The sequence below is a fragment of the Strigops habroptila genome, chromosome 10 (assembly GCF_004027225.2).
Source record: "Strigops habroptila isolate Jane chromosome 10, bStrHab1.2.pri, whole genome shotgun sequence".
Lineage (NCBI taxonomy): Eukaryota > Metazoa > Chordata > Aves > Psittaciformes > Psittacidae > Strigops > Strigops habroptila.
In genome coordinates this window covers 4,200,108-4,223,784 of record NC_046359.1, presented here as the reverse complement: position 1 = coordinate 4,223,784, position 23,677 = coordinate 4,200,108, and the positions used below count along the sequence as shown (strand labels likewise).

General features: G+C 36.7%; 1 protein-coding gene across 14 annotated transcripts in view; it reads right to left on the bottom strand.

The window, feature by feature from the left end:
- The window catches only part of SYNE1 (spectrin repeat containing nuclear envelope protein 1), a 296,964-nt gene that overhangs the window by 57,623 nt on the left and 215,664 nt on the right, over window positions 1-23,677 (bottom strand). For 13 of the 14 annotated variants that reach the window (XM_030498895.1, XM_030498904.1, XM_030498900.1 and 10 more), the window contains 18 exons: window positions 23,159-23,290; window positions 22,851-23,006; window positions 21,768-21,977; window positions 20,319-20,420; window positions 18,499-18,618; window positions 17,758-17,958; window positions 16,901-17,074; window positions 16,321-16,452; window positions 13,274-13,470; window positions 12,453-12,585; window positions 11,881-12,063; window positions 10,516-10,665; window positions 9,322-9,498; window positions 7,579-7,734; window positions 4,211-4,366; window positions 3,465-3,635; window positions 1,820-1,953; window positions 225-429 (listed from right to left, as the gene is read on the bottom strand). In XM_030498895.1, the coding sequence (XP_030354755.1) occupies window positions 225-429; window positions 1,820-1,953; window positions 3,465-3,635; window positions 4,211-4,366; window positions 7,579-7,734; window positions 9,322-9,498; window positions 10,516-10,665; window positions 11,881-12,063; window positions 12,453-12,585; window positions 13,274-13,470; window positions 16,321-16,452; window positions 16,901-17,074; window positions 17,758-17,958; window positions 18,499-18,618; window positions 20,319-20,420; window positions 21,768-21,977; window positions 22,851-23,006; window positions 23,159-23,290 (2,889 nt within the window). The remainder of the gene's footprint in view (window positions 1-224; window positions 430-1,819; window positions 1,954-3,464; window positions 3,636-4,210; window positions 4,367-7,578; window positions 7,735-9,321; window positions 9,499-10,515; window positions 10,666-11,880; window positions 12,064-12,452; window positions 12,586-13,273; window positions 13,471-16,320; window positions 16,453-16,900; window positions 17,075-17,757; window positions 17,959-18,498; window positions 18,619-20,318; window positions 20,421-21,767; window positions 21,978-22,850; window positions 23,007-23,158; window positions 23,291-23,677) is intronic. The other variant, XM_030498897.1, reaches the window with a different exon arrangement.

Below are 23,677 nucleotides of genomic sequence, written 5' to 3'. Positions count from 1 at the left end.
ATACAAGCTTTGAAACACCACCACAAGTAATGGAGGGATCACATGAAAAGTATGAGAAACTCATGAGATTTGGGTAACAGATGTAAAACTGCCCGAGATGCATCAGTGAAAAGAAATGTGTTTATATGCAAGTTTCCAATACATCAAGAGTTTAGTAATGGAGAGCCTCTTGTGATTTTTAGCCCACAGAGCTGTTAAAAACTGCGAAGCTCAACTGAACGTACATTGCAGTCCTGAATCCAGGCAGTAACCTCATCATCAGCAATGTCTTTGCTGGTGGCAGTCTTCAGGAGTTCATTGGTCTGGTCTTCCCGCTGACGGACTGTGGAGGAGCACTGCTGGTAACAGTCCTTGTACCTCTGCCATAGCTGAAGGAGGCCCTTACCGGCACACAGCCGCTCTGCAATCTCCTGCAGAAGGTTGTTCCACCTGATGAAGAGATTGAATGAATGATTCAAGCCGAAGAGTCCACAAGAACTATCACTGTCCCTCTTTCTGTTTACTGTTCACTATGGTCTTTTGGCTTTTAAGAAATTTAGTAAAAATCAAGATCCAGACACTGGGGGGGTGGGGAGGGGAAAGGAATCCAAGAAATGTGTTGACAGGCTGTTCTGACCTGTCAGAGCAGGTCTGACCTGTGCAACATCTTGGAAGCTGTATATTGATGCTTGAGGTCAGATGGAGCTGGAGTGCACTTTTTGAAGTGAACATCCAATTATTTCCACTTAGCACACTTTGGTTCACTGCACAGAGCATCCATGACTGACCTTGAATGGCCAGTACCAGAATCCTGCAAGGGCCCAACAGGCCCAGAACAGGTATAAACAAGAAACCATTTTTTCTGCTAAAATTTCCTCCCAAACCCTGACAGAGTGTTTCAAGTCATAAAGCTCTGTGTAACTCCATTTTAAAATACTCCCAGACTTATTAAAACTCTTTGTATTTTTTTTTTTATGCAATTAAATATCTAAATCCCTCCTGAATTCTTGGCTCTAATGGCAACCAGAAACATGTGCTTTCTCAAATATGCTCTGCAATTTCCTTACTAAAGGAAATAACATTATTTTTCAATTATTATTATATGATAAAAATGGTGAAGTGAAAATTTCATCAGTCATCTTTGAAACTATTAAATCCTACAGTATCTTTTTTGAAATGGGGCGAATAATCTCTCCTTCCACTTCCAGATTCTAGTGCAGGACGAACCACAAATTAAAAAAAATTGTCATGACTTTGTTTTCAAATAAAAAAATTAAAAAAAAAAAAAAATCACTTTCCACCAAAGTAGTTTTTGCTTTTGGATTCTGTCTTTCCATAGATTCTCTGAGTAAACCCTTACAGTGGTTCTGGCCTGGATTCAAAGTTGAGGAAGCTGTTTGCCAAGCTACTGGGGAAGGCTTAGGCCTTCTTGCCTATGAGGCCCCTCCTACAGCTTGAAATAGCAACCCAAAAACTGGGGAACCTGGTACGTGCATAGCAAATGAAATTTTCGACAGGATTCTTGAATTTTAACTGCAGTGTTATTTTCCAGCACAGTATTTATGAATCTTAGTTGGCAGCCATTCATGAAGCAAAACTATTGACAGTACTGTCCAAATGCTCTGCTGGAGAAAACAATGATTCATTTCTTATTTGAAGTAAATGAGGTGGTTCTGCTCTAGCCCTTGGCAAAAGGAATAATCCCAGCTGTCCTCACAAGCCCCCAGAATCAAAAAACAAAACAAAACCAAAACCCCAAAGCAGAAATTATATAAAAACGGGTCAATGGATAAATGCAAATTTACCATGGAAAGTAAAATTCAACACAGACATTTTCTACCTCATATTCACTTCTTTCAAAGTGTTGGTAAGTGTTTCCGTCACTGGTGGTTGACATTCTTTCAACAATTGGTTGGTCACAGAATCAAATTTTTGTAAGCTACTTTCTTGCTTTTCCAATTCATCTTGTAGGCTCTAAAACAGAATATTAAAGAAATAACAATAAAAAAATATATATGAGGTATTATAATTGCATGATGTAGAAATATTTCAAGATAGTATGTATCAATTATATCCTATAGATTATGAACGCGAAACTTGATTTTATGAATGCTTCATCTAAATAGAGGGTTTTCAATAAAAATACTGTTGTTAGATTCATTTGATTCAATACCAAGATATACTAGCAAGGAGTAAATTTTAATCTAATATTTTCACAAAATAAAAAGATTGCAAAAGAAATTATTCTAAACTCTTCATAGAATGGTTCGGGTTGGAAGGGACCATAAAGATAATCTAGTTCCAAACCCCTGCCACGGGCAGGGACACCTCCCACTAGGACCAGGTTGCTCAAAGCCTCATCTACCCTGGCCTTGAACACTTCCAGGGATGGAGCGTCTTGCACAGGAGTAAGTGCATTAAACTGATTCAGAAATAAAAACTTAACTGATGGAAGAAAATAAATTAAATAAAATTTTCCTGTTTAGAACAAGGTGAAAAAAGTAGCAACATAAAAAAACTTTATTCTTAAAATAAGGTTTTTTAACCTTAAGTATTTTTATGCATATTATTACAGTTTGAACAGCCTAGCAAATCTCAACCCAACTAAGCAGTATAGTAAAAATCTTAATAAGCAAAAAAACCCCAAATTTTCTGTACCTATTGTTTTACTGACTTCTCCTCTGATGCATAAAAAATGACAACCTAGAAGAGTGGCTGTAAAGGGCATTAATGGATGTTCTTTAAACCTTGGTTTGAAAAGTGTCACTCATACTTAGAAATTTGGCTTTATATATGTCTGTATTTCAAGTCATACAAAATATGTGAATGATGATGCAAACTTAAATTTGCCCGCAAATACTAACAACATAACTTGCAGTTACTTTCAGCATCTGGAAATGTTTGAATAAATATTTTTGATTCCAAAGACAAAAACTTTCTTTGAAATAAAAAGCTATTATATCTAATAGAAAAATGCTTTTAATATTTTTAATTATTTATTTTTCTTACGATGGAAAATTACTTGAATATCTGAGTATCTCAGCTTTTAGAACATTATTTTCTTTGATCTTCAATCTACTGCTACCACATGGGTGCAGGGTGTTAAAATGTGATCTCAACATGTACCCATAGCTCAGAAGCCTGATGAAGTGAGAAAATTTCAATGGTGATTAGCACAATTTAAAAACTTTTAATGATTTGACAGTATGGCTCAAAATATAAAGAACAACGTCAAAAATCTAAAAAGCAAGCAACCATCACCATTTTATTTTTCTGCAAAATGAAAAATGCAATGGCTATTTGATAATGCGTATTCTTAATGTCATGTGATTTTAACATGCCAGTATGTCTGTACATACTGGTACATTTTATTTGGTTAATTTCTTATGAAACAAGATGTATAGTTATCTGCATCCATGCAACAAAAACAAAATTAATCCTTGAATCAATCTTTAGTATGTTGAGAGCCATGGTATTCTTCTTACCTGAAGGTTATCGACTTGGACTTTCACAGCTTCCAAAGAACCGGTAAGAAGATAAAAACGAGACAAAGAATATCTGGCTTCTGTCAAGTAACTATTTAGTTCTTCATAAACCACTTTGTAAATGCTCCACTGATCAAGAACAGATTGCAACAATATCTTCAGTTGGCTAACCTAGGAGGAGGGAGGAAGGAAAAAAAAAAAGTAAATTAAAAGCACTCAAGATATTTGGGGGTTGTTTAAATTATTTCCTTCCTTTTGATCTCAGATACTACTTGATCTACATGCCCAATCTTAGACCTGTTGGAGAAAGAAGATTTTGCACAACCATCAGCTGGGCTTACGCTAGGTACAGCATAAAGTTCTGCTTGATTTTATAAAGTTAGGATGGCAGGAACTGAGAAGATATAAAGCTCATTCTACTTCAGTCCAAACCAGGATCAAGAAAGCATCTGTATGCCGGAAAGCTATAGGTCTTTACAAATTATTTGGTACCTTTCCGCTAAATATCAGGAATCACCTAAAAAGCTTGAATTACTAGAATTAAAAGCTTCCTTGGAATAGAAAATATTATACCCATCTTACGTGAAGTGTGCACACAAACTTGGGGATGGATGGAAACAGGAAGACAATTCAGAATCTCTCCCCCTCTAACACAGAAGCAGTCTACTATCTGCAAACTGCTATTTGTCCCTCTCCTCCATGCCCTATTCCTGGCACTGTAATTTGCCCCTTGATGATTCTTTTACCATGTGTTCCAAATTGGCCCAGGAATTGTTAATTTCTTGCAGTGTTTTCATAACAGCAGAAGAGACTTCTTCCTTCTTGTTCTGTATCAAAGAAAGACCACTCTGTTCTACATTTTCAACTTCTTTTTCCTTTGTTCTTATTGATTCTTCTAATTCCTGAAAAGAAAAAGAAGATACCTGAATATTTTGGTTTGTTTAGTTGGCTAGATAATGCCTTGAGGTAGAACAGATGCTCATAAGCTCCTTATCTTTAAAAAATAGGAAAGTCATGCTTGCATACTTTGGCTTTTTATTCTCAAGAGAATCATAACTCATCAGCAATTTTATTTAATATTTTATGTTCTCTTTAAAGCATAGTTGTTTGCCTTTAATTTAAATAAAAGGATGTCCTCTACATCAAACTTCTGTGTAATTGTCTGCTCTCATGCAGGAGTCCAAACTCATTAAAAATAGGACAGAGTTTGAATACATGGGAAAATTGTTGTGTGTCTTAGTTTGTACCAGAACACTGAAAGAGCTTTTTAATTAGTCCAAAGCTGGCTCTAGCCGTGGAAAAAAATTAATTTTGCCACCCAAGGAAAAGGACAAAATGACTTCCTAGGGAAAGATGTCAATTTGCCATGCCTCCCCGCAAGAAGTGGAGTGTTTATTCCTTTGCCAGGTTCCAGCAAAGCCCCTTGCCTGAGGACAGCAAGTCTTCCCCTTTCCTAAATGACAAGTTCATTGGAGTCCAGCCAATGACAACAAACAATAGACTGCCAGAATTTTTCTTATTGCCTCCTCAAGGTTGCATGCTTTTGGGAAGCATTAATGAGCTCAATAGCATTTTGCTCTGCTCAATGTTCCCACACACTAACTGAAGAAAATGGGAAGAAAATGAATGGTTGGTGCAAAAACAAGTGAAGAAAACAGGGCTGAGTAGCTAAGCGCTGAGGCTATGACAACTTGTTAGTGGCTTGTTTTGCTGCTTCAGGCAAGTGCTGACAGTGTTGTTGACTTAAGATGACCCTAGATTGGTCATGGAAAGGCTGATTAAAAGTTTTCCAGTTTTATCACATTTTATCAACAAATGAAGTGCAGAAGCTCTGCATAGCTTCAAATAACATACTTCAAATGTAACATTTGCTAATCACAAAGCCTGTGATCTTCCTCATGCCTCGACAGCATGAGAATGAAGTTATAAAATGAAGGAGAGAGGACAAGACATCTCAATGAGCAATTGAGTTATATAGCCCATATCGTGATCCCATAAGCTTATTGCTAGCCAGGAAATCACCTATATAAATTCACAGCATTGGTGCAGGGAGATCCAAGACAGTCCTACTATGCCCTGGCTCATGTCAAAGGTGTGTAGTGTCGTAGTGCAAACACTGAGTCTGAGCAGAGGCGGGGCAAGTATTGCCTCTACATTAATTACTTTACCTTGTAATCTCAGTTACATTTTAATTTCCTGCAAGCCTTTCCTTACTGTGAAAGATGGATCATTATGGAAAGAAAACATCACAACAAAACTGGGCAAACTGAAAACCCATGTCTTTCCATAAATTACTGTCCCTATGAATCCAAAAAACTACAACAACAAGTGAACTGTTGCCATAACAGACTACATTTTAGATAGTGGTGGGAATATTCGGAGCAAAATTCTGTCCAGTCTCACAAACACTTGCTATTGATAGAATTTATCCCTGCACACATACACCTTTTTCTACATACATATAAGTGACAGAATTTTTGCTGTACTGTTTATTATTAGTATTTTTTTCTGTATTTCACATTTCTTCAAACTTCCAGCTGTGGCCTTGTTCCAGACTACAGCCTTGGAGTAACACACCTTTTGTTTACCAGCTGACAAAAAACCAAACACTTTTAAGTCGTACACAGTAAATTTGCTTTTCCAAAAAGGCATTCGAGTTTGTACAAGGTTGCTCCAAAGTTAAGAATGTAAACTATGCAAAAGTTTCCAAAATTCAGAATGTAAACCAGGCAAAAGTTTCAAGCACCAAGAATAGCAAGTATTTCTGGTTCTCTGTGAAAAGAGGTTTCTTATTCATCATCTGAATTAAAGACACATTGCTGTTTCTGATCTGTGGTGGGAAAATATGATTGGTTTCACTTATTAATACGACACTAGGCAGCAACTAACATTGGTTAATAAATAAACTGGAGCTTTTGTACTAGCTTAACCAGATACTGGGAGTGTCTGATACAGTTATTTCTTAGACAATTTGTTTCTCTGCTGATCAAAGTCGTGCCATTTATAACTGACTCCCCAAGTGTATTTGCTCACTTCCCCGACCAAAAGGAACCATAAAGGTGATAAATCAGATTCAGCTTTGAACTCCAGCCAAGCTCAGCCTGCCCATTATATCAAGCTATGCTAAATTACCCTTGCTGCAGTTGTATGGGTTTATTGCGCTGAAATCCTAAAGATAGATACCTTTTTTGAAACTAAGCACTGCAACCAGTTTGAGAACTCAGGCCAAGAATTTCAGAAAAAAAAAATTTACTTGTAACATCTCTGGCCTAACCAAGTGTTTGCCTCTATAGAAACAAAGATGGGTTGAATACACAGGTGAATATAGATGAAATTCTCTTATGCATTTCATTTGAATAGATTTCCAGCTGTTCTGTTTGTGAAGACTTATAAGCTAGATCATATTTGTACCATTCATTAAATGATGCAGGAAAGACAACCACACCAAGATAAACACAATTCGTTACTCCTTTTTAAGGGTATGAGAACACCAAGATTTTGGGCTTGCAGTTGTCCTCACAGCAGTATTTCCTTCTCTGGATAGTTGAATGTTTAAAAAAAAAAAAAAACAAAAACAAAAACAAAAACAAAAACAAAATGAGAGAAAAAAAAAAAAGAAATTCCTAACACATGTTAATACAAGCCTAAAACTTCTCTGCATTCTAGTATTTGTCTTTGAATAGCCAAGATGGAATATATCAGGTGGAAAAAGAATGGGGAAAAAAGGCAGGGCAGAAAAATAAGGCAGAAAAAACCAACTTTCCGAACAGTCAAGCATGTTGTTCATGACATCAAATTCCATAAGACTGGCTAAATAGGAATGGCAACATATTCCTCTGATGGTCTTCTAGTTCACTATATCTGGCATGCTTGGAAATGCCCATACTTCAATACATAATACAAAAAGAGTAACTTTGGTTGCTTTCAAAAACCTTTGGGGCATTATTCCTCCTCCTTTCTTATTGCTTGCACTTTAGGAATGAAATCTCTCCCTCACAGAAGTAAAGAGGAATTCTGTCACTGACTTCACTAATATGAGGATTTCACATGGCTTTAACAAGTGTTGTTACTATCTGCTGGAAAGAAAATAGTGTTATTTATAAGGGGACGTTACCTGACAGTCTTTCAAAGCATTCTGTACGGAAGCCTGGTCTCCAATTTTCTGTTGCTGTTTCAGCTTCTGCTCTTGGGTTTCAAACCAAGTTTTTAGGCACTGCACATTATTTTCATATCCTGTCCAGGACTCCTGCAGACTTTCCAACAGCTGGATCTGCAAAGAAATATGAGTACATACTTTCTCATACAATTACCTTTATTTTTGGGTCAATTAAATAAATCAGTGAAGAGCAATGCTAACCACTGCCTCCTTGAATTCAATGCTTTCAGAATTTATGAACAGTATATGCATACAAATCTAAATATATCTCTATTTGTAAACGAGTTCATAATAAAACCCTACTTTATCCAAAAATATTTATTTAGAGATAACATATGAAAATATTATGATACACTGAAAGAAGCTAACAACTTAGCAGAACATTTTTATGAAGTAGAATTCTTTTCAGAGATCAAGGACATCAGAATTTCCCAAATAAAACTAAGCATGCAAACTACAGTTTATATTCCTTGCTTATAACTATTGTGAAGCTGACGAGGATTTATATTACTTCCTTTGTCAACTGACTGATTTAAATGTACAAGTTTCTTGTGACTTTCCTAGGTGTTATTCAGTGACAAATGAAATAGCACTTCAATTCTCAAAAAAAAAAAACCCTACAAAAAAAACCAAACTAAAAAACCAACAAAATAAAACTCAAAACAAAAAGTAAAAAAAAAAGGGGGGGAGCTCCCAAAAAAACCACAAAACAAACAAAGAAATAACGAAGCAGAATTCGAAAGTGGCAGCATTGCCATAAAAGCATTCACATCACTCTAGGGAATGAACCATCTTAATTAGCTGTAATCTGAATTAGAACTGGCTGAGGATGTAATGGTCAACAGCATTGGCCACACTGATGATGAGATAGCTGGGAGTGAAGTAAGGAAAGCAAGTAGCAGACTAAAGATCCTTAGAATAACAGACTTCGGGTTTTTTTCAGGTAAGAATGATCCCATGAGAAGCTATACTGAAGGATAAGAGTCCAGAAAGCTGGTTGATTTTCAAGGACAACTTCCTCAAGTCACAAAAATGAGAAATCCACAGAAAGTAGATTACAAGAACTGGTCTGAAAGCATGTCCTGGCCATGCAGGACTGATGTTATGAAAGCGGTCTTGGCTGGACCTAACTAGTGAGGGACAGAAACTCCTCGTTACTCTTCACAAGTACATCAGCAACTAATGGAACACCACAGAACAGTCAGAGGTACACGATGCCTTCACTGCTCTGATCTTACTGACCTATGCCTCCCATGTCTTCATACCAATTAACAAATTTTGGCATACAGAGGTACTAGTCATGATAGAATAGGAAAGACTTAGGAGTTGCTTAAGCAAACTGGTCCACAGAACCAGACAGGATGTATCTGAGGGTGTCAATGTCATTTCAAGGCTGCTGTCTATCACGTTTAAAAAGTCGTGATGCTTGGAAAAAGTTGCTGGTGACTGGAAAAAGGCTATACCCCAAATCCTGCCAGAAGCTATTTCCACATGTGTAAAGAACAAGGATGAGGAAAAATCACGGTCTTATCAGGGCAAATTGTGCCTGACCTAACTGATTGCCTCTGCTGTGATGATATGACTGACCTTGTGCACAAGTGAAGAGTAGTAGATGCTGTTTACCTTGGCTTTTGCAAGATTTCTTACATGGTATCCCATAGAGCAGGTAGTTTGTTTGGTTTTGGGTTCTTTTTTCTTTACCTTTTCTGTTATAAGGCCTTGCAGGATCTGCCAACGTCTGTTCATTGCTCCAAGCTGTTCTGCAAAATCAGTTTTGTCGCTCCGTTTACTTTCAACATCCTGGCTGCTAATCTGTAGCACTGATTGGTTCACAAAGTCTACTGTCAATTGTTTGCAATTTAAATCTATCTTGAAACCCTAGCAGGAAAGAAGGGAATAAAAAACCCACAACATAAGTACTATAATTTCTCACCTTCCTGCAAAACAGAGGAAAAATGTTCACAAATTAAAACTTCACCATAATTTAGCTAGAAGTTGCTTTAGCAATTGAAGCAATTAAAAACATTGTCACTTTCCCCTAAATATTGAGAAATAAAGAAGCAACACTCTGCCTTTGGAATAATGAATCTGCCCCACCCAAATAATTAAAAAAATAATCTGCAAACATGTTGACATTGGTCTCAAGGATCAGATATAAAAAATCCAACAAAACCAACTTGGTTTTGTTTTGGTTTGGTTCAGGTTTTTTACTTTGTTTAGTCTTAAAATTTTTAATACAAAACCAGCTAAGATGGAAAATATTCTTACATACAAAGAAGAATAACAGCCAAGTAGTAATTTTTCAGAAGACTCATGAAACAAATCTGACATTGAAAAGAAAGTCACAGTGTGCACATCTATTACAAGAGTGCTACTGATCTAGTTAAAGGAGTGAAATTGTGTTATACCTTTACTCCTCAATAGTTAAATCAAGATATAGTATCATTCATTTTTGCTTCAGATACTGATCAAAATTATCTTGATGTGTAAACTACTGGACACATTCCATTCAAGAGTAGGATACACTTTGAGGAGAAGGTGATATTACGTAGAGAATTCGTAAAACAATTTGCAAAGTGCTTTGTGGGCTTTGCGGGCTTGGGTGAAAGACACATCTAATAAGGTTAAATCATGTACATATTGCCTTGGATATACCTGGAAATTTAGGTAAGCATGTCAAAAATTATATTCCTGCCATAACTATTCCTGCCTGACTTCTTTTCCACGGTATCAAATATTAACCAATTCTAACTTCTATACACTTCTAGTTCCTCCAATATAAGAGTTTGTTTGGGGTTTTTTTCCCTTAAATCACTTACACTTTAAATACACACACATATATATATTTAATGGGAACAATTTGAAAGGGAAATTGATAACATTTCCACTCATTACCTTGTATTTCTGGACATAATCCTGAACAGCTTTCTGTCCTACTAAATTTTTTATATTCTCTTCATCTTGCTGAATGATGTTTTCCATCAGGGAAATCCAGCTCATAACTTCAGTGATAGCATGACGAGAAGGAATTTTGTCCATCTGGAGCTGTAGAGATAACAGACTTCAAATACGTGTTGTGAAGAAAATGGATAAGAATCCCTTACTTTGCATTACCATAGTACATTTCCTTTACCTGCTTTTATTTCATATTGTTCTACATCCCTAAGATACCACTGATGTTTATAAAAAGAAGAAGGGGGGGGGGGAGTTTTTAATAGGAGATACATTGTATAACTGCACACATCTTTTTAAGAAATTATTATATTAAAGGCTTTTTATTCCTATTCTTCATTGTACAAGGAAACTGGAAAAACTCAAAGATTCCATTTCTGAATTCTTCTTGCATAATTCGGTATTGGGCTTATGTAAAAGATAAAGCTTAAGCTACCCTTTTCCAGTCCTTGTAAATAGCTAATGAATAGGTCCGTGGAAAGCAATTTTATGCTACTATTCTTGTGTGGTGATTTCCAAATAGGCTGGTATTAAATAGTACCTGTTTTTTTCTTAAAAGACTCACTTTCAACATTTGATACAGTAGTGCTTGCTAACAGTTACTCAGAAATGAAATTTTTAGGTAGACATATATATTTTGTATTACAAGATAGTTCAGAGAACTACTGAATGACATTATTTTCTTTAATATAGTAGACTCAGTTAACATTTGTTACCCTTTCTCTCTCCCCCTGAATCACAATTATATTGCTAATTCTGAGAGCATTCCAAATTATAAACTGAAGCAATGGCTTACACTGATATCCTCCTAGCAACTAAACTGTAAACCAACTTTTAGACCAGCATAATTCTTTAACTTCAGTATTATAGCATTAAAAAACCCCAAGACTACACATCGAAAACCCTCCTGTTCCTACATACACTAAAGAAACCTTACACAATGTTTTTGTCTTGCACTGACTTGAACAGATTTAAATAAAGCTACTGTCCAAACCTGACAGGGCACAGGGATGACCTTTTCCCAGAAACATACCAACATGTTGAAAAAAACCTCATCTGTTCTTTGGTTAAAATTCAACAAATGTAACTGTAAAAGTCTGAAATTAACACCAATTGATGTTAGACAGTATGGGTAGGCAGGATTTGGATGTAAGTGTAAGCTTTGCCACATTAAAACAGGAATAACATTGTTCCTATCTTGCCTTACATGGATAAACTGAGGAAGGGAGCAATTATCTCTCAAAGGCAGTTCCAACTGTATAGTCTGAATTTTCTGGAATATCAAAGGCTATCACGGGCCTTCCTTACCTGGTGCAATTTTTCCTGTACTGCTGGTATTTGTGTGAGCAGCTCTGTCCATTGACTGTCAATGTAGGACAATCCCGCACGCAATGCTGCTGTATCCACCTTCTTCAGCCTGAGGAGCTGGTTTCCAGTACTCAGGACAGAAGATTTCTGTGACGATTTAGCCTCCACTTCTTTTGAAAACTCCTATAAGCAGAATAATTTTTGCGGAAATACTCAACTTCTTGTTGTACTTAAAGCTTTAGCTCAGAAAGCTAAGAATATCCTCCCTTCCCTTAAAAAAAAAAAAGTACTTTCTATTAGTGTTTACCAACTATACTTCAGACCAACTATAAACTTCATAAACCTCTTTTCTGTTTTCAGAATCATCAAGCTTTAAATGATTGCAAATGGTAAAGAAGTACTTAATGTGCATACATGCCAGGTTTTTGAAGGGCAGCTCACCTATAGAAGCAGATTGGGGTTTTTTTTGAATACTCACTACTTCAATGACGAGAAGTATAACCATATGACTGCTCAAGTCTTTATTTGTAATTGGAGAGAAAAAAAGTGTCCTAGGACCATGAATGAATTACCAAGAAGGAATTCAGGTGATCTCGGACTGTTTCCAGTTCCTGAGGAACTGTCAAAGACTGCTGGCTCCAAAACTCAAGTCGTTCCTTTGCAGATTGTAACCAACGTGTCAATTCATTTGATTCACTCTGATACCTGTAAAGATGTTTAAAGAAAACTGTAACAGTCAACACCTCTTTTGCCTCCAACTAAGCACTCTCCTCCACGTGTTAGAAGACACTATAAGCCAGAAATGAAGTAAGAATAACAATATTTAATTTCCTTTATCAAAATTCAGAAAAACATGATTTAATTTTAAAGACAGGCATAGCATCAGGAAGCTCTTATTTCAGCCATTCTACCCACAATTCCTAACAGTGCCTCCGTATTGGCTCTTAGGAAAGCCTAAGTTTAATGAAGGTCTAGTAACTAGGTTACGAATATGTTTGGGCAAGCTGTAACAGCACCCTACATACATAAACAGAGTTTGCTTTCCAGTGGCAATGCCCCTACCAGAACATGCTGAAGCTACTCATACTACCTAGCTAAGCACACACCCTTTCTCATCAACTTGTATGCATGTGGGGCTTCTAAATTAGTCACCTAAGATATCTTCTGACTTCCTCCCACCAGTTGTTCTCTCATATGTGTTCTATAGCAAATGAAAAGAGTATGATAGCAGTTCTATAGAACAAAAGTAGGATATTGTAGAGAAGTCAAACTATCACATACACCTCAGAGCACTTTCTTTTAAATGTTGAATCTAATAGTTCTAGGTTCAAAATTACTTGGACCTGAACAGCAAAAGTGGAGAAGTTTATACTTTCCATTACACCGGCATTACCTTGTCCAGTGCTTCAGTATTGTCTCCAGCCTCTGAAGCTCCTTGCTAACCTTACTGGTGTTACTTAACCAGTGTTCTCCTAGTTGGTTCAGTTGGCTTTCGAGATCTGAGCAGCTGACAGAAAAAAGGAGCCTTTTTCCATCATCTAGCACTTGGTATAATTTAGGTTGGTATTCAGTCAGGTTAGATCTCAGACGCTGTAATGACAGAGGAGATGGTTAGATAGCTCTGCAGGTCTCTGTTACCACACTTTCTCAACATTTAGTTGTCTTTCACTGTTTTTTGTAGTATATCCAATGTCACCATGGCACATCACACTTTTTTCAATCATCTTCTCCAGTTCTAGAACACCCTGAGAACCATCAGGCATGTAACCTGCTCAAAATGTGAATGTGCTGTCACAACCCTCCACACACTTCAATATGTCTAGTGATACCTCCTTCTGATGAACTCCTTCTTGGTGTAGATAATTTACACCTGAAAACAACGTCAAAAGAATCTTTGTGAGGCAACACCATTTCTGAAAGAAATTGATTTCAATGTCAGAACTTAGTCTACCATGTGCTGAAAACTATTGCAATGAAAGGTAAAGGTGTTCAGTATCAAGTTATAGACAGCAACTATTCTTCAGCCCTTCTAATGCCTATATTCAGCTCTCTGGTCATCTAACTCTTCTTTCACTGATCTACCATCCTGCTGTCCATGGCTACAAAAGAGAATATCAGCCCATCCTTCTAAATCATTGAACACAGAACCCAATCGTTATGGCACAAGAAAGCAAACAAGGTACTGAAAAAGGCAAGGTTGTTAATAGTCTTAGCCTGAATCGAACCTGGAGCAGAGACAGATATTTAAATGGTGACTTGTAGGTGGGCAAATGTATACCTTCCAAATTTTACTATCACTACACAAATAGTATGGATTTTAAAAACATCTGTATATTTCACTAAGCTTGAGCAGAAAATTTACATGTGTTCCCATTTTTAAGTTCTGATGAAAATAGTCTGAAGATCAAGTATACAAAACTAGTGGTTTCATGGTGAGGTCATAAGCTTTCTATCACTCTTCTTATTTTGACTTTCACGTAAATAGAGCTGTAATAACTGAACAGAATGTTATACATGTGTGTGCCTGTGTGTGTACTTCCATATAACATATATACACACAAATAAGTGTATAACTGCTAGAAAGTAGCACAAAAAATTCAGAGAGAGTGATAAATTTATTATGATGGATTTTCAACCTAAATGTGGCCACAGGGAGAGGAAAAAAAACCCAAACCCAACCAACCAAAAAAACCCAAAAAAACCCCCCAAAACAAAACGCAAAGTATTAAAATTCATGCTATAGTAGAGTCCAAGAATCTGGATTTGAATAACCTAATTTATGTTACTGGCAAGAGAGGAAAACTAATGTAGGGTCAGGAAACACAAAAAAATGCTTAGCATTAAAGAAAACCAAAATAAAACCCACACACAATAGATTTCTTAAGTTCTCCTCATACCATTGCAAAAGCAGGAAGCCATCTGGTAAAAGAACAATATACATAAATTCAGAGTAGACAAGAAGTCAATTTGCAAGAAAAATTGGCAGACATTTTTCTGTAAAACAAAACAAGTAAAAAAAGAAACCAACCCAACAACCCAAGTGTCTGGTGTAGAACAAGACAAAGACAAAACACTAGACCAAAATTCTCATTTTGACATCAGACTGAAAAAACAGGATGTGGTAGAAAGCCTATATTTAAATTACTAGTTTTTGTTCCGTTTGAGGAGGAAGGCAACTCAGGGAACCAGACATTGTTCAGCCTCACCTTGCTCTCTGGAAAGATCACAGAGCATATGCTCTTGGAATCCATTTTCAAGGACAAAAAGGACCGAAATGTAATCAGGAATATTCAACTTGGATTCACTAACTTGACAGCCTTTTATGACAAAATTACTGTCTCTGTGGATGAGACTGACTTCACTATGGCCTTTCACACTGTCTCCCACAGGACCCTCCTCTAGAAGTGGAGAGGATGTGGGCTGGATAAATGTACTGTTACATGGTTTGAAAACTAGCTGCATTATCAGTCTCAAACACTAGAGAGCCAAGGCTTGATGTCTGGCTGACAGACTGTAATGGGTTCAGTACTTCAGAAATCATTAATATTTGAGTTCAAGCATCTTCAGAATCTTCCTTAATGGCATGGATGATGACAGAGAGTGGTCCCTTAGTAAATTTGTTGGGGAGAGTAACATAGGGAGAGTGTTTGAGACAAAAAATAGCAGACTTAAAGTCCAGAGACACTTCGACATAGTTGAGATTGGAGGCAGCAGAAACCTTAGGAGGCTCAACAAGAAATGCAAATTCTGTGCCTTGGGCAGACTAATCCTGTTTCTCACTACACATTAGGAAGGGAATGGCTAGTATATTTAACCTGGCATCTTCCATTACCAAGACATTACGAATAAGGCAAGCTACAGCACTGGCCTACATTAGGACTATAACCACTGATAGAAGTAATTTTATTATCTGCAGGTGCTGATGAGGCCACATCTAGTGCATCTGATTCTGCTCTGTCCCCACCTCCCACCAGTTCAAGAATAAGGAAGTAGTAAGGGTCTCATGTAGAGCTATTAAGATGTTTAGAGACCTAAAGCACATGTCCCTTAAAAAGAGGCTAAGGGAGGTGTGCTTATTTTAGACTGACAAAGAGGAGCTAAGGGCCAGTCTAGCAAAGGCCTACAACTATTTGGAGTACAATTAAAAAGGTGATAGAGGTAAATGTTCCTCCATATGCCACACAATATAAAAAGGACAATGATGACAAGCTGAAAGTTGAAGGTTTACATTGGGCATTAAAGAAAACCTTTTCAGTAGAAGTGGTGCAGCACTGCAATTGGTCCCAAGCTCAGCTTTGAGATCTCCATATTTTGAAGTTTCCAAAGCCACTGCTGATCCAGGCCATGGCAACTGTCCTTCAAGTTTGAGGCTTGACTAGATGACCTTCAAAGGTCCCTTTCATCCAATTTTTCCATAAAGAATGTCAAAAATGCACCAACCTGAAAAAGTGTAATCCGCTCTGTAAGCCTGTCCTCCGTCTCTTCCACCAAACCAACAGTGGGGATGCTACCTTCCACAGACTCCAACTGCCTGGTAAGTTCCTGGTAATCTTCATCCAGCTGCGTCCAGGTCTGCAAGCACAAATTATCCATGTATATGGTGAATACTGAATCTGGGTATCTAGAATTTTTATTACTCGCTTTCTCAATCTGAAATCCTATAGCTTCATGGTTATGAATGTACAGAAATAACAGTAAAAATTTCCAGTAAACCTATAAAAAGACACCACCTCTGTGCCAAGCTCAACTTTTGGTTAGAACACATGGAAAAAGTTTTCATGTTTTCCTTGTCAGCTAAAGCTAAGCAGCTGTTTTAAATGTAGAGGAACATAACTTGTGTCACCTGAATGTCACAGCAGTTAAACAGCAAACATTACGTGTAGTCTATCAGTGCCCTGTGTGTATGACAAAAGGGATTGATGTCCATCAATTCTGTCCAAGCACAGGAAATCAATGTTATAGATTATATCCTGGTGGTTGATCATAATGGCAGTACAGAAAAGACCACAGAAATTCTCACCTCTAGAATGTATTCCAGCTCCACACCTCGTTTATGAGCCATCTTTAACGTAGCTGAAGCTTGTGTCATTAGCTCTGAATGTGACTGAGTTTCCTTCAAGAGAGCAAAGCTACACATCTTTCTAAAGAGTGTTTCTGTCAGGATCATGTGAGACTCCAACCCCTGAAAATATTCCTGAGAAATTTGGGTGTGAGGGAGTGGGTACAGGGAAAAAAGAGAAAGTGCAATTATTACTCAATTCATCACCAGTAACCCAACATTATGAGACAATAGTTGTACAATCAAGAATTTGTAGACATAGAATTAGATCAATTTATCACTCCACGAACATTTCACAAAATCCAACACACAATTTAAAAAGCACAATGGCCTTTTTAAAGAAAGAGACAGGTCAGTCATCCTTTCCACACAAATGCCATCCTAACTCTCATTTCCTAAACAGAAATAGCTCAAATGAGATATGCAGCAGTAAAAAAATCTGCCTAATAAAAAAAATGTGGAAAAGTCTTGTTAAATTTTGTTGGTGCTATTAGAAAATGTAAATTTTTGTTGGAAAAAATTGAGTCATGGACGAAACAGCTGTGTAGCATTACAGGACAAGAATAGAAACTTGTTATTAGAATGAGGAAGAATATGCAAATCTACCTGGGTTCACCTTCAACAAAGCAAATGAAAGTCATTCAGTCAGAACAGCTCATTGATTCCAACTTAAAATACAGAAAATTTTAATACATTCTGATTTAATACTGGCTCACCATTCTGAAAGACTCCTAAACCTTTAGGAACAGAAGGTTAGCAATTTGCTTTGTACAAACTTACAGTAGTGATTAATCTTGAAATATGTCACAGTTTCTTACCTTATGTTTACCAAGCAGAGATCGAACCTCTTCCTTAGAAGCAACAATCATTTTCTGGTCACCAGCCATCTTCTCTTGGCCTGTTTCTACCAGGTCAGTGAGGTCCTGCAAAGCCCGTTCATACTGCCTCTTAAGAGTCAGATTCTGATTCAGATCACTCCGTCTGGATCCAATGATCATCATCAGCTCATCATACTTATCCTTGGGGGTAAAAAGGAGCAATGATGATTCTTATTTCATACCTTACCTGTCTTTCTACTACTTAGGTGTACTGAAAACCAAGTCTACCTGAAAGTATGCAAGAACATGACAGGTTCTAGTAAAAGCAGAACATTTCCAGCTTCAAGTCACACTTAGCTATCTATCTCCTTTAACCCCCCCCCTCTTTTTTTTTTCAGTGATGGATCTGAGAACTAAAACCCAGATCATGAAACACTGTTGAGAACAGGAGTCAACCTTCAGCAGACATTTATGTTAACATGCTAATCTACCTATTTGAACAAAGAGTTAACAAGAGCTGAAAGAAAACATGTTTTTGTGCTTTTATGTGATTAATACTGATAATAACAGAGATGTTCAAAAATATGAAAAAGCAAAAGTAGAAAAACTAGGTGAAACTTTCATACACACTGAAATGATTTTTAATACACTTTCCTAAACTGCCTTATGAACAATAAAAAGGAGCATACTAATAGCTTTGATACCACTAAACAGGTCTAGAATGGAAGTTATGAACCATACCTGAATCTTAGACAGCTCTTGCACAGAAGGTTGGTCAATTCGTAGCTTGTCTACACGCTTCTTTAATTCATTGATTCCAGCATCTAGTTCCTTCAAACCTTCTTCTGCCTGCAGTATCACCTGTATTTGAAAATTACATCATTTAGTTTGAAGGTTTAATGACAGTACTGTAGCTGCCGTACAGTAATATTCTTTTCTGTTTTCTGCCCAAAGTTTTAACCATTCCTTTAATCTGGCAAAATGCTGAAGGATACTATAAAGAAAAAGTATTCATTCAAAGCTGGGAGAACCCAGCTCGTTTCTTAAAGTTAAACACAATATGGCATTATTTTTTTTTTAATAACAAGCTGGTTTAGTATCATGCACTATTTTACACCAAACCTTGCTGTGAAGCTCCATGCTTTTAATTATATAGCGCAGGCACAAAAGGATGATCAGTTGTCCTAACACCTCCTTTTAAAGCATTCTTTTTATTAACAGTCATTCCTGCCATATCTGAGCACCAAGAAAACAACCATCACAGCAGAAGACACTGAGGATAGTGAAGAACTGTGGATAGTTCCCTTTCAGGACCAAAATTACTGTCAATGAAAATTACTTGTACATCCCCTTTGCACTTGGAAAACTTCAACTTAAGAACACAGATTGGTATTTGCAAATGTATGTGGGTGATTACGTGACTTTTTTCAACTGAAGCTATAAGCTTTCCTGAGTCTTTCAGCCTAGGAGTCTGCTGACATAATGCATGCAGCTATAACAAAGATAAAAGCACTGTAGCTTCCTATAGTTAAAGCCCTTTGTAAAGGCCCTTTTCTTGGATACTGCCTACCCAAACATGCTTACGCTATATATGTGAGTAGAACTCCTGACTCATAGTAATGCGGAGTATGCACAATATAGTCACTAAACTTACACTTCATGCAGCTAAGTTATGTGGCCGATTAATGGCCTTATTTCTACTTTCCCAATCACATCTTGAACAAAAAGTAATGCTTTTAAATTTTAATGTTTTATCAGCCAAGGTAGATGTTCAGAAACAAATCAATTAAGTTGCTTTTGTTACCACGCTGTTTTCCTATTTGGTAGTTAAACTAACCATACAGGAGATAATCTTTTAAATCAAGGAAGACAGAGAAAAAAGACACAGAGTAACAGCTTTCTTATTCATACAGGAGACTTAAAATTCCTTCAAAATTTTATAATCATGTATATAAAGCCCAGTATTTCAGTTTAGCTGAAGGATAAACCTCTTCCTCTTAGTCACCTGCTGGCACCGGACATCAGCAGGTCTTGGGTAATGAGTAACATCTAGAGAAAATAGCCCTAAGCATGCTTCTTTAGCTTCTGTCCTTGGCAAAACAGAAACAAGGAATCAGGATATATTTTGTCATATTAGTAACTAATTATTCATCAGGCAATTCCTGATAAAGAAAAAGAAATTATTACTTTAAATTAAAATGAATAATAGTCAAGATATTACTATAAACCAGTGCAGAAAAAAGTGCCTTTGGTTTCTAATAAAGTATAATAGCCAAACAATTTAGTCAAACTAGAGTTTTTTTGGTTCACTGTACTGCCCAGCGTATGCATAGCTAAGTCAGGAAGGGAGATAAGAAAGACACTGTGTTAGTTTTTATTTGGTTGGGGTTTTTTTAAATTTATAAATGCATAGTACAATCTCGGAAGTACTCATTTTCATATATTTTATGTGAACATACATGTTCTCCCCCAAAAAGCAACTGTTCTGTAGAACCCATTTAGACTTTGAATAGAAATTTTACCTCTTCCCCCCTCCTCAAGTAACAGACATTTGATAATACCTGCATTTGTTCTGTTTCTGGTCTCTCAGCTGCCTCTGCTAGTTTCTGTAAAACTAAATATTTGTTTTCAGCCACCGATGTAAACAGGAGCTTCAGATCATTCTGCAGGAGATGACAACAATAAATTACAGCCAATCACATCACAATGAAACTGAAAAATATTTTATGTTCCAAAAAGTTTAAAGTGTTACAATTTTACAACAGCAGCACTAACTCAAAATTAGAAGCATCACAATTAGCCAGTGCAAACCATTTAACGTCACTGAAAAGCCATAGCTAGATATATATGAGCTAAAAGCCAGAGAGACTCCTGTTCAAAACAGAATAGAGTTCTGCTTTTACCTTCCAATTAAATAATTAATTAGCAGAGATCATCAGCTTCATTTAACAAAGAATCTATTTTTCTTGTGTAGTTTATTCAACCACATACGTTTGTAAACAAGTTAGGTTTTACTTTTTAAGGCAAGTTTTTTTCAGTACAAACTTGAGCAAATATAAAAAAGAAATAAACGAGGCCTCAACACATTGCAAGGCTAACTACACATTATAACTTTTAAAGTACCTTATCAGACTAGACACACAAATATTATTTAACAATTTTGCCAAGTTACAATCTATTAATCTTTTTTTCATGCATTAATCCCAACAGAAAATTATCAGCAACATTATATAAGGGGTGAATTAATGATATTTTTTTTCCATAAAGTAATTTATTAAAATACTAAATATCTCTGATACAACAATAATGCACAGGATTCTAATCAACTTGTCTTTCTTCAGCAAAGTAAGGCCTTTCATTGAAAAATATATTTCATTAAAACTAAGCCATAGTAGAGGCCGTATATGATAATAATAGGGAAGAAGGTAGAGACCAAGTAAGATCTGAAAGCATTTCTAAACACTGTTTTAAAAGATTTCTAAAAGTGCATATTTCTCCACTTCATTTTTTTTTCTGCTGTGCTCAATACAGATGACTTGAGATACAAGCTCTTATAGAGTAACAGGATGGCTTAAAGATGGTCAGAAAGGTGGGAATCAGTATTATGTTTTCTACCCTATCTCAGCTAATAAAACCAGTGTACTCTATCATTTATGAAATTATAAAATGTATAGAGTGGGACAGTCAAGTTGCTACTTCTCTCTCCTTTGAGAACAGTAGTCAAATACTTCCTTTTATGTAACACCAGCAGGGTGAGAAAGCATGGCATGAATGATCCCTTTACAATAATGGCATGAGTTGCGGAAGGCTTCTAGCAGAGTTTAAATTTTGGGTCATGATTTGGGTACCAAATTTTGCGGAGCTTAAGAAGTAGTTTGACTTTTCAGTAAAAACCCGTGTCAATCTTGTTCTTTTGATTTGGTACCAAAACTTCTTGCTTTGAGAATAACATCCTTTATATTCCCATTTGACGTGTACCCCCTCTTAATTCCTTCAAATAGGCATCATACCTTGAAAGTCACTGTCTGCTGGAGCCGTTCTTTCATCTGATGGCATCTCTGGTTTACTACTGACTCTAGTAATGTCAGTCTTCCCAGGAGACAGTCCAAAGTATCTTGTATTATATCCCTATTATCACCATTCTCAGGAAATATCTGAGCAAATAAATTCTTGTTCTTATCCATTTCTTCTGTTATGTCTTTGATTTCTTTGGCAAGAGACTGATTTTGTAGAAAACAAAGAAAGTGAAGAAAGTGACAATCAGACATTCTAGAAAGCAGGCAAACATACTGCCATAACCATTGTCAATTTTGCACTGACACAGTAACTTTTTTTATATTGTTAATATACACACACTAAGCAAAGTTATGCAGCTACGGGATCTCTGATACTAAAAAGCCCCTGAGGCTGCTCTGAGGAAAATAAGTGTTGAAACAAAATGATGTAGAATCACAGAATGGTTTGGGTTGGAAGGGACCTTTAAAGTCCACTCCCTCTGCAATGAGCAGGGACATCTTCAACATGATCAAGATGCCCAGACCCTGGTCCAGCCTGACCTTGAAAGTTTCCAGGGAGGGAACATCTACCGCCTCTTTGGACCACGTTTCAAGGTTTCACCACTCTCATTGTAAACAGTTTTTCCTTGTATGTTATCTGAATGTATCCTTTTTTACTTTAAAACCATCACCCTTTGTCCTATCACCTCTCCCCCCTCTTTGCTTCCTTCTCCTCTCCCCTCCATTTCATGTTGATGAATTTGTAACTATTTCTGTATTTCAGAGCATTCTTTCCTCTTTTTCACTTTATTTCAATTTCAACAGTATGGTGTTTGTTAACATTTAGCAAAGAAGTTAAACATAAGAAAGACTCTACGTTTAATTCTCTTCCGACCAGGCAAAGTTGGGGTCAGGTGCTGCTTTCTGCAACATTCTACACAGTCAATAAAGTTCTACCACTAGCAGAATACTGCAGTTACATAGAGATTATGACAGCAACAGTCACTTATCCAGGATTCTAATATTTTCTTTCTAAACTCTATATAAAATGCACCCTCACTGACAGTTTAAAGAAAGTCCTATTCCTGGATTCCTTACCTCTTGCTTGAAGAGGTATGCTTCTGTTTCTTCCTCTGGCAACAGAGCTGTAGCAACAAAGACCTGTTCTTCCACACCATTTAGCCACAAGGATGTGGCTGTGACACCATCATACAGCTTCTGTTCAAGATGCAGGCTCTTTTCTGTCTGTCCAACCTGGGCAAAAGGAAACAGAGAAGTCCAGAGCAGAAGTACAAAAACCATCTTACATCTGGGAAAGGGCTGGATTTCCAGGTGGGAGCTAGAGGAGTTTTTATTGTAAATGTGGCTCTGCTGGAGGATAGGTGTAAAGACAATTGAAAGGTTACCTCAGATGACATATCTTCAAAGACCTGATTCAATTCCACCAATACTGGTGACACTGAGGATTTAGCTTCATCGTGTCCTTTCTTATACAAAGGCATTCCAGATAGCAGTCTGTTTGGTCTGTTATAAAACTGCTGAGAGAGATGTACTAATTAGGATGCTTCCACCATGTATAGGGCATGAAATTCAGCAATACAGGTTTTACGGCTGAGGATATCATGAAATAATGCTCATGCTTCTCCCATGACTGTTCTGTGTCATGAATATCTTGAATAAAAGACTGATCAACAGGAGGTTGACTAGAAGTGTAGGATAAATACTTGTGGCTAGGATTAGTAATGACTTGGTTTTTGGTTTTGTTTTTAAATTATTTTTTTTTTTTTTTAATTAAGACAAGATATTTAGAACTTTGGAAGTGGGTTTCTATGTAGTTTTATATAAAGAATAGACCCTAAGTCTATTAACAATGAAATTGAGGATGTATGTTAATATAGATCTTGTATTGTCCCCAATTTAGTTGA